General features: G+C 40.8%; 1 protein-coding gene across 1 annotated transcript; it reads right to left on the reverse strand.

The window, feature by feature from the left end:
• Nucleotides 1-432: 432 nt before the first annotated feature.
• EIF1B (eukaryotic translation initiation factor 1B) lies at nucleotides 433-3,164 on the reverse strand. The gene is made up of 4 exons (XM_033864691.2): nucleotides 2,892-3,164; nucleotides 1,789-1,952; nucleotides 1,472-1,573; nucleotides 433-1,098 (listed from the first exon to the last, which is right to left on the reverse strand). Exons 1-4 carry the CDS (start codon nucleotides 2,920-2,922, stop codon nucleotides 1,054-1,056), a joined length of 342 nt encoding a protein of 113 aa, XP_033720582.1. The 5' UTR covers nucleotides 2,923-3,164; the 3' UTR covers nucleotides 433-1,053.
• Between the last annotated feature and the right edge of the window lie 8,467 nt (nucleotides 3,165-11,631).

The raw sequence follows: 11,631 nt of genomic DNA on the forward strand, positions 1-11,631 counted from the left end.
TAATTGAGCAGATAATCACAGCTCAATAAAAAGCAGAAGTCTGGAACTGAAGAGGATGAGCTGCAGAAATCTCGTAATTAAGAACTGTGAATTCTCTTATTTCTCACCCTACCCTCAACACCCATGCACCACTGCCCTTGGCTCTTACTTCCTCTGGTGAATACCAAACCGTGACTTAGTGAAAAAACATGGCTTTTCTGGCTGGAAGCCCTTGGCTGGCACCCCAACTCTGTCACTTTCTAGCACTCTAGGAAGTTAACCCTAACCCTAACCCCAATGCCTTCCACCCACACTTGCAGGGCACTGCCTGTGACTAAATTTATTTTATGTCAGGAACCTACTTTACTGTCTGTCACTTAGGGATAGACTTGTGTTGGCTCCCCACTAACATAACCAATAAAAATAAATAAAATAATTCTCTGTGCCAATACGTAAGTTTAAACTATGCTTCATTTTCTTTTCAAAAATTTAACAGTACATTCTGGCAAATTCTTGGCTCTGAGTTTATACTGTTTCTACTCATTTTTAAGTAAGCAAAGAACAAAATTACATATATAACAAAGGTTCTCCTCTAGCTCTTCACAGCATCTGAAATCAACTGGAAAGAATACACAGAATGAGACAATTATAAAAAACAAACTATATGTGTATATTACTTGCTTAGATTTGGGAGCCTAACTGCTCACAAAAGGATTCATAGATTTTTTTTTTATTGTTAAGCTGCAACATACATGGTTTAATACAACAAAAAAATTTAATCAAGTGAAAAGTAATAAACTGAACAATAAACAAATAAACACTCAAAACAAAATATTTTCCATTGGAAACATGTTAAGATGAATACGGGGTTTCATTACCATCTTACTGCAATTTTCTTATGTGTTACTAGCCTACATACCCCATGTTTTCTGTAATCATGCAGATGTGAATGAAAGTTTGAATGATTAAATAAATGAAAAGTCCGTTTACTGCAGAGAATCATTTCACAAGGCAGCCAAACTTGGTTTAGAGAACAAAATTATTCAAGAAATTCTCCACGTATTTAGGTTCATTTTAGAATCCATGAACCTTAAGCTGTTCCTCCTTGACAATGCCAACCTGCAAAATAAAATTTAATTTAGCAGAATCACTCTGGGTAACACATAAATTCATTCCTAAGAAGACAGAGCAGTCATTAAAAAGAATCATTGTTAATAGGTTACTGCAACACTGTATTTGTGGCATAAACTGTTAATAACAAAAACTCAACACATATTTGAATATCCTGACATTCCACAAAACATCCTAAATGGACACAGGAATGATCAGGTCATTCTAATGACAAAATAAACTGGTACTCCTGCCCAAATAAGTACAACTAATGTGCTTCATTCACATGATTTTTTTACTAAGTAGGTAATAATTCACATTGCCCTTAAATACAATTTTAGAAGCAATCTCAAGGTTGTACATAAAGCACCCAATCACTCACCTCCAAGAGAAACTGGCAAATGTTTTTTCTTTGGTCACCTTGAAGCTGAATAACCTCTCCGTATTCAGGATGTTCAATCACAGTACCATTACAGGCAAATTTCTGAAGAAGTAGATTCAGCATAACTGAGTCAAATACAATGATATTTTACTTTCACCCTAAGATTATCTGGATGTTAATTAAGAGTATGAACACAGTTTCCTTGGGTCCAATCATTTTAACCCACTTTAACGTGAAGTAAAAGGTGTGAACCGTAATCCTATTTAGACGTGTGTGTCAATAACTATATTTTAATCTCTTCTCCCTAACACCTTTACCTTTTTGAAAGCTTTCACAAGTTTCTTCTTGTCATAATCATCTGCAATGCCCTGAACAGTAGTCAGTGTCTTTCTGCCGTTCCGTTGCTGGATTCTTATATGAATGTAATCCTCAGTCCCTGCCGGGAGTAAGTCGTCACCCTTAGTTGCATCAGCAAAGGGGTCTGCAAAGGGATACAAAAAAATCCAAAGCAGGAAAATATCTTTTAGTCAGTAATTTCCAGATACAGCTACGCTACAATCTAGAAACTCAGCAAAGAAGGTTCTAGTGCTTCTGCTTTCTTTCTGCAGGTGCGGATGTGGGGGAGTGATAAGGGTAGAGTATTAATAAAACCTACAAGCTACTTTCACAAAAAGAGATTTTAAACAGGTATGTCCACTGATACCGGAACAGAAAAACGTTGTTTTAGATGTTATCGTTGAACATAATCCTCTAATGAGAGAAAAGAGATTTTAAGACCTTAATTTTAGAGCCACTATAAAAATGTGCGTCATCTCGATTACATTCTGATGACAACAGAAACATTCACAAATGCCACCCCAATAATTTAACCCTAACTCTGCCTCGAAAAAAGATCTATATATGTATATTAAGAGTAATTTTACGTATTACTACGCAAGTAGAGAAGACTGGCCCACTGCCCTGTAACAGATCAGAGGCCTGATCCGCAGCATCTTTTACTAAATGCGCCCGAGAGCAGCCACGAACCACCCCGACCGCTAATGGACGCCGATGCCCCAGCCCGAGCCGGCGTCCCCCCTGGCGATCAGCAGGGCAAGTCTGGGGGCGGAACAGGGTCGCAGAGGTGGCAGGGAGCAGAAGCGAGCAGCAGGAGGATCCAGGAGCGGGCAGGGGCGGCACAAGGCCCGCGGCCGGGGCTCCGGGGGCCGCCCTCGGAGAGGGGGTCGCCAGGGGCCCGGTCGCCATCTTCCGGGCACCGAGACAAAGCCCCACTCGGGGTGCGGGGAGGGCGGCCGGGGGCCTTTTGGGGCGGGGGTCCGGCGAGCGGCCCCGGCGAGGGCGGGCAGCGGTGGCCTACCGGCCGAGAGGCGCGCAAGGGACGTGGGGGGACGGGAGGGGCGGTGGGGCGACCCGCTCTTACCGAAAGATTGGAGGTTCTGGATAGTGGACATGCGATACTAGTGTGAGGCCGGTGAGGGGATAAAATTCCTGCGGGGCCCGCCCGGATCACCGTGTCAGGAGGCGGTAGTGGCGAGAAAACGGAAATAAATAAGGAGACGCTTCGCCCCGGGGTTGGGAAGCGGCTGGATCGGCGGCGGAAGCCGGGAGGAGGCAGGAAGAGGCGAAGGAGGAGGCGGAGGAAGAGGCGGCAGCAACGGATGCGAGGACGCGAGAGAAGAGGCGGCGCTGCGGCTTCTCCGACAAAATGGCCGACGGAGACTATTTAGCCGCGCCCGCTGCCCCTCCCACGTGACCCTCCCGCGCTTGGCGCCCTGGGACTTGTGGTTTTCACGAGGCAAGAGAGCCCGGAAAGCCTGGAGCGGGCGGGCTTCCGGGACCTCAATTCCCAGCAGGGGGTGCGCCCCCCAGCGGCGGGCGGCGGGGCCGGGAAGGGTCCAGAGGGCTGCGGAGACATCTGGCTAGAGCTCGTAGGTCTAGAGCTGTACTCCCCCGCGCTCTCGCAGGTTCTCCCTTGACTCGCCTTCTCTCGCGGTACAGTGGCAGCAATGAGTGTTCGGTGCTGGGGGGGATTATCTCCATCAGTCACCCTCGCTCGAGGCCTTGGGTAATGTAAGTGAAATCGGGGTACAGGAGCAGAACAAGGTCCCTAGTCCCGGCTTTCGACTTAATGGCTGCCCCTCAGCACCTCTCCTCCTCCCCTCCCGCCTTGTCCGGTTGCAGGAACCCTGTTCGTCCCTACCAAGGGTCGAGGTGGGAGCCTCCTGCCCAGGATTGGGCTGCCCTCCGATGCCCTAGCGCGGTGGTTCGCAAACTAACGTGCATCTCCCCTAGGGCTTAATAAAATACAGACTGATAGATCCCAGAGCTTCTGTTTCAGGACGTCTGGGGTGTGACCCGAGAATTTGCAAATCCAACGAGCAGCCAGGAGATGCTGATGCTACTGGTGTGGGACCACAATTCAGAACCACTGCCCACCTTCAGCAGGGGCCTGGCATCCAGTGGGGCCATGTATGTCCCCCAGGTCGACCGAACACACCAGAAAATCAGCCCATCAACTTAAATACAGAACCTTGAACAGGAAGGTTAATTGACAGAAGGTTGATTGATACCAGAACAGTAATATCTTCCTATCAAGCTAAACACAGGAGAACAAACCTGAGACTATGGGAATGGGCTCACCCAGGCAGGTGCTCAATTGTCAAACTTGGTTCGCTTTCTGGAAGCAAAGAGATAGACTAAAAGTTCGGGATTCTTAACCTTGTTTTGTGCCATGGCAGTCTTGTGAAGCCTATAGACCCCTTCTCAGAATAATGCTTTAAGTGCATGAAATAAAACATGTAGGATTACAAAGGAAACCTATTATACTGAAATTAAAAACAGTACATTGATAACATAGTATTGCTTCTTTACTAATGCATTAGTTAACAAGATCTAGCAGCAGGTCTCACAAAGGCTGGAATTTTAAAAAGGTGATAAAAGATATTTTGAGATGTCTGTAGCATCAGAAGTGTAATATGAAAATATCTGTGACTTCTATTGGTGCAAAGTTACAGATCCTTCAGGTACTACTGGGATGTTGCCAGCATTCATAATGGAGGAAAGGCTAAATTTGGGTTAGAGGTTAGTGAAAATGTAGGTGGAGTCTTTTTTCCCTATCCAATTTTAGGAATCCCCCCACCCCCGCAATTTTAGCCATGGACCAAGGATCTGCAGACTCCAGGTTAGGAATACCAGGATTTAATAATCTTTAGTGATTAACTATGATGATAGGTACCATTTATTGAGTGCATACTATTTGCCTGTTGTAAGCTTTATACACAGTATTGTTAATCTTCATAGCCATTCTGTGATGTAGTTATTACTCTGTTTATATTCATGTAGAAATGGAGGCTTTCATGGGTTAAATAATTTCCCTAAAAAAATCAAAATTTCAACTCTCAGGAATTTAACTGCATTTTTGGTCTTTTAGTCCTGATTTAAATGAATAGCACTTTTATTATCCAAACTAAAGTGTAAAGTTTTAGAGCTGGTTCTAAAACAAGGAGAATCAAACATTTTTTGTTGTTCATTAGTTGATTACACCTACAGTGGTTTTCTGGTCTTGTACCTTTATCAGCATGCTTTAAAGTAATTTTTAATACTGCTCTGGATGAAGTTCAGAATCAGCAAAATGCATCTCTATTTCTGTTTTCCTCCTTTGTTACTAGACGCCCCAAACCATTTTATATTATGTTATTTCTTAGAACGAGCCAAGGGTGGTCCAGTCAAGAAAAAAAATAACAAATGAACATAGACAAGTTAAAAAAGATCCAGAAGTCTTTGGGTTGCCATGGTCATTACCCCTGTCAGGAGAGCTTATACTTTCTAAGACCTAGTGTTTGCATCAGAAACCCCCAGGAGCTCAGAAATCTTCAATCAAAGCCAACTATGAATACAGGTCGGATACGTTGTAATTATAATCTGGAAAGCTCTTCTGACCCTGGTCATCATTCATAGCTTTTGTGTTTAGACCTGACCATTGAACACTTGTAGTGTAGCTGGTCCAAACTGTGATGTGCTCTCACTATAAAGTACACACTGACCTTTGGAAGACTTAAATTTTCTCAATTTCACCTGCTTCTTTTTACTTCTTAAAATGTGGCTCCTAGAAAATTCAGTGTTACATATGGCTCACATACTATTTCTATTGACAGCACTGGTTTAGAGTGAAAAGATTTGACCTATATGTAAAGTTATAAAAGGAACAAATTAAAGCACTTAAAATCTAGTATTTTTAGTTCTAAATGGTACCAGCCTAGTTTAAGGTGACTATTTCATGCCTTATTTCCAAAGGGAGTTTAGATCACTTGCAGAGAACAGTAGTATTGACTAAAGGAATCAGGGAAGATTAAAAAAAAAAAGTTAGAATATTTGAGAAATAAAAGCCCCCAAAGCTAGAGATAGACCCCAGATCCGGCTTTTAACTTCCTAACGGTAAGACAACGAGAAAATCAGCTAGGAAGTCCATGTGTCTACAGGATGAAAACATACTAGTTGTGCAGGAGGAATGACTTTGCCTGGCCCAGAGCCACAGGAGGTGTTTTTCTTGGGCTATCATAAAGGGGATGCTGTGATGTAGTGAACAGTGTCCCCAGCAGTTTGCTTACCGTGAAGGACAATGGTGGGTTTTATGCAGTTGTTTCTTATATCAGCCAGTCATGAAGACATGCTAACAGGTGAGGACCTTGGGTCCTCATCCATCCAGAGGTTGCTGGTTGCGGCGGCCTTGTGATGATGTGCTGCTCAGGTTTCCTGCTTCAGTGAGCATAACTAACTATCTGCCTCAGCTGCTGCACTCTGAATTCAACACGGCTGAGGTCACGCCTCCCACCAGCTGCTCCTGGTGACTCAACAAGGATCCTAATGCAGGCCGGTTCTTGAGAGATGTGGGACTCTTCATCTAGGAGGACCTAGATCTAGTGTCTAGGTCAGAAAAAGTCACTTAAAAATCTCAACTTACTATCGTGAACACTTGATTGTTATATTAGCAATGCGTGATATAAATGAAATGCTTGAAAACGTTATAAGTTAAGAAGGACTTAATTCTTTTATTTATCACTGAAAATAGCAGAACTGTGTTAGAGCAAAACTCATTATTATGAGTATTTGCAAAAGCCAAAAGTAAAATCATGTTTCTAGAAACCTACTTAACCTGCAGTGGGAACTTGAGTGATAGATCATTAAACTTAATAATCAAGGGTTACACTATCATTAAAGAGAAGGGAACAGTAATTGGCTCAAGATGGCTAACTTGGTATCTTCACTATCAAAAGATCCCTAATAATGTCAGAAAAGATATATTTTGGGGAAGACTAAATCCAGCACTAAACAACAAGGATGTACCATCAATGGGTCAGACATTTCTTTCCTCCTAAAGGAAAAACAAAACACCCAGAAATCAGTTGATGGAGGAAACTGCATGCTTAAATACTAGCAACACTGGATTATTAAAGATTATGAAATATCTTTAAAATCCTGAGATTTTGAACCTGAAATCCTGTATTTAGGCAAAATAAAGGCATTTTCAAAATGTTTAAAAACCCAGAAAGTTTACTTCCATGGACAATATTGATGATATACTCCAGAAAAATTAAAAACCCAAGGAAGAGAAAGACATGGGATAAAAGAATATAGGTGCATAAAGAAATCAGCAAAAATGATGGTTATGTCCAAATCATATTGGTATGTAAGGAGGGTGAAATATTTTATGGGTGATTTCTAGAAGAACAGAAATTTCTTGCATTTTTCAATCCAACAAAAGACAGGAAAAGGTATAAAAGAGCAACAAGAAATCAGAGTAAATTTAAAACATTAAGTCATAATAAAGATGTAAAAAATACATAATTGTCAGTAATCACAGGTGTGAATGTTATATTTTTCTATTAAAAGGTAACCTCTTTAGTTTTGATGAAAAATGGTCACAAAACTTTATATAGCAGCTATTTATGACACATTTAAGGTCAAATGACAAAGATTGAAAAAGTTATTGTAAGCAACTGCTAGTTGAAAAGTAGGGTTGATATAACAATATTATTAGGAAAAATGAATTCAAGAAAAATTACATTAAGTAGGACAAAGAAGGATAGTTCATTTGGATCAAAGTTATATTGGACCAAGAATGTGAATCACAAACTTTTATATTCCTTACAACTTGGCAAAACGTATATAAGGCAGAAAAGGAAAAGAAAAATATGGAGAAATTGAAAAGTTTGCAGTCATAATGGAATACAGTAACATGTTTGTTTCAGAAACAGACATGTAAGGTAAACAAAAATTAAAGATATAGGTATTTTTAATAATATAATTAATATGTTTGGTGCAATAGATATATGTAAAACTTTGTACCCAATGCAAAGCATACCAATTTTCAAACACCCAGGACACCCAAATGTCCATAAACTGATGAATTAATAAACAACATTTGGTATATCCATACAGTGGAATATATTCAGCCATGAAAGGAATGATACATGCTACAACATGGATGAATTTTGAAAACATTATGCTAAATGAAAGAAGCCTGTCACAAAAGACCACATACTGTATGATCCCTCTTAGGTGAATTGTCTAGAATTGGCCAAGCTATAGAGACAGAAAATAGGTTAGTTGTTGCCTAGGGCTGGGGGTGTGTTTGAGGGGAAATGGGTAGTGGCTGCTATTGAATATGTAGTTTCTTTTTTTTTAAATTAATTTTTATTGGAGTATGGTTGCTTTACAATGTTGTGTTAGCCTCCACTGCACAACAAAATGAACCAGCCATACACATACAGATATCCCCTTCCTTTTGGACTTCCCGCCCATTTAGGTTACCACAGTGCATTAGGTAGAGTTCCCTGTGCTACACAGTATGTTCCCATCAGTTGTCTATTTTATACATAGTATCAATATGTCAATCCCAGTCTCCCAATTCCTCCCACCCCACCCCTTTACCCCTTGGTACCTATACATTTGTTCTGTAGTTTCTTTTTTGAGTTATGAGAATGTTCTAAAATTAATTATGGTGATGGATAAATTGTATGTTATGTGAATTATATCTCAATAAAATGGTAATAAAAAGAGGATACAAAAAAGTAAAAAGTAAACAGTTTCTCTTATTCATTGTCAACATATTAAATAAAATATTAGCAAATCAAGTCAGTACTGTATCCAAAAGAATATTATTAACCCAGACATGCCAGGATAACCTTTCAAAAGCAAGTATATTATTAAAATTGCTGTAAATGCTTCAGAATTTAATATACAAAGGTTGAAATACAAAGTTTTGCCATTTTGTAGTAGCACAGAGAAATGTTCACCAGCCAGGGACTGAGGAATCCTCCACACCCCAAGTCTTTAACAAATCACAATGACAGACTTTTACAACTCGAACACAACCAAGACTACTCCCAGGAGTTGCATTTTAATTAGTAGTGTTGGAGGGACCTTGGGACACCGAGAAGGGGAATGGAGACTTGGTGATACTCGAGCAGAGGTGACGGAGACCTTGTATCTCTCAGAGGAGATGAGACCCCTTGACAGCATGGGAAAGAAAAGTGGACATCATAGTTGTAAGTCACCTAGTTTCAGAAAAGCTCTTTGTAAAGGGGTACTGAGAACATACATTTGGAAAGCCACACAGCATCATTTCATTGAGCTTTAACTTGGAAGTACAGAAATGGTGCACTACCACATTGTGAAGAGACTGATCCCTCCCTTCCCCAATACACTGACAAATTTAAGGACACAAGCTGTATGGTCATCTCAATAAGATGCAAAAAAAACAAACAGATTTTAATTGATCAGCTGGCTCTATTCTCCAAGGACACTGCCTCCTCTCCCTACCCAATAAGGGCAGGTCGAGGACCACAGTGTGGGAGTTAAGGCTGCATGTTATAGGACCTCATACATTTTCTGGAAGTGGGATGATGTAGGAGGTTGTTGCTTCTTATTTCAAGGATAGACCAGTGACGTTCCCAAGTCTCAAATTTATGGCGATATTTTCGTTGTAATAATAGCTTGCCTGAATTCTTTTCTTAGCTCACTTTAATATGAGAGCTACTTAATTGATTCTATTACTCTTTTAACTGAGACACCAGTTATTTTTTTTTTACATTCAATATGCCCATATCATAGTCTGCCTACTATGGTGTGTAATCCCAGAACGATGATGTCCTTATGTCACAGGGCTGGACAAAGCTGTGGTAACAGCCTTATGCTCTTCATGTTTTGTCAGTTTCTTGGGCAGTTGGGTCTACATTTTCAAGACTTTTGAGTTTAATCACCTTTCTTTATTGGAAACATTTTCTTTATTTAATGGGTTTGCAATACTGGTAAAACAATGTAACCGAAGATTCAGTTCCTTCTTTCCTCCCTCCCTTCCTTCCTTCTTTCTTTTGACAGGATTGTATCTCATCTAAGCAAAGAAAAGAAGAAATATTCATGTGTCAAAATAGTAATAGCTTGCATTTATTGGGTGTGCACTATGTACCAGGTCAGGGCTAAGTGCTTTCCAGGCAATATTTCTATTTACCTTGGCCTCATTTAAAATTCTGGACCACAAATCCCAAATGGGCAGTCAGCGCCACACTTCTTACTGCACTTCCTAGGATGTTTTTCTTCTTCTCACTCTGTACAATGATGATTTCATACATCTTCTCTCTTCTCAAACCCAAATTCCATCCCCTGTGTTCCTTCTCAGCTGATGACCTTGTTCATATTTTACTAAGAATATAGAAGCAATCAGATGGAAACAAACATCATCCAGTCACCAAATCTCCAAATCTCACTGTGTTTGTACCTCTGCTCTCTGCCTTGCCAGCTTGTTACCATGGATAAGTATCCCTGCTTTCCTCTTTTGCCCTTCCAGAGATGTTTCTCCTGGAAGTATCCCCCTCTCCCTCTTGCATTTATAATATCTCTATATAGAGAGAATTAGTTCCACCAGGATGCAAATATTCTCTGGAATCTTCCATCTTAAAAGGACAAAAACAAAAATCCCTTTGACTTATATTCTTTTCTTGCCAGGACCCATTTCTCTACTCTTCCAAAGAGTTGTCTATCATCACTCTCTCCACTTGCTCATGACTCATCTCTCCTTAACCCCTCCAAACAGGCTTCCACATCCACTGTTATGCTGAGACCATCTGTGCCCAAGTGTGCTTGACTTCCATATTGCCAACCCAATGCCATCTCACTGTTTCCATCTGACTTGGTCCTCTCTGCAGCATTTGATGAAGTGAACTACTCCTTTCTTCTCTTGGCTTCTATGACATCACCCTGTGTTGGTTTTCTTCCATATCATTGGTCACACTATTTCCAAAGGAGTTGGAAATAGTGACTCCTTCTCTGCTCAAACTGTGCCTATGTGTTTGTTAAGATAAGAGGAAAAATCAGGAGGTGGTGTGTTGGAAGCAAAGGGAAGGAAGTGTGCCTCCCAAAGGCTGGGTTATGAGTGGTGGTCACCAGCAGAGGACAGTTGAGCCCAGTGGACAGGCAACCCCACATCTGCATTCAGTGGCATCATGGTGTCAGGATGAGGGGGATAGCGCTGAAGTAGAGGAGACAGCTATTTCCAAATATCCATGACACCAGGTAGGGTCTCAGATCTCTTCCACTTGGGTTACACTGGTTATCATGAGCTACTGGCAAAAAGGAAATGCATTAGAATTCCCCTTGTGCTAAAGAAAAATAAACATGGAGAGGAAGTTATTCTGCATCAAAAGCATCTTTGAGGAAGGGAAACAAACATGGAGAATTATGTAAATAAAGCCATTCAGCTTTGAGAAATGGGTAGGACATAGAGAGAGAGTGAGAAAACAGATTAAATAAAAGAAAATCTACTCTTGAGTTCAGCTCACCTCAATCCCCTTTGAATATTAGCCATCTTTAATAATAATACTTTTCCACAGAAACATGAAAATTTGCAGAGCTGTCAGTAATAGCAGTGAGTTTGGAGGGCAATGTCATTGCTTCTTGGAGTATAATTCCAAAATAAAGGACCCCAGGCAATATAATGGACAATATCCTCAATAGCATTTTTTACGGTAACTGCAGAAAGGGATTCCATGTGGTTTTTTCTTACAGATGTAAAAGAGTAAAGACCTTCACCCTCTTAGAAACAGTTGTGCATCTGTCAAAACTACCCAGCCACGAAAACCAAATCTGGCTTTTCAAAGTAAACA

The sequence above is a fragment of the Tursiops truncatus genome, chromosome 10 (assembly GCF_011762595.2).
Source record: "Tursiops truncatus isolate mTurTru1 chromosome 10, mTurTru1.mat.Y, whole genome shotgun sequence".
Classification (NCBI taxonomy): domain Eukaryota; kingdom Metazoa; phylum Chordata; class Mammalia; order Artiodactyla; family Delphinidae; genus Tursiops; species Tursiops truncatus.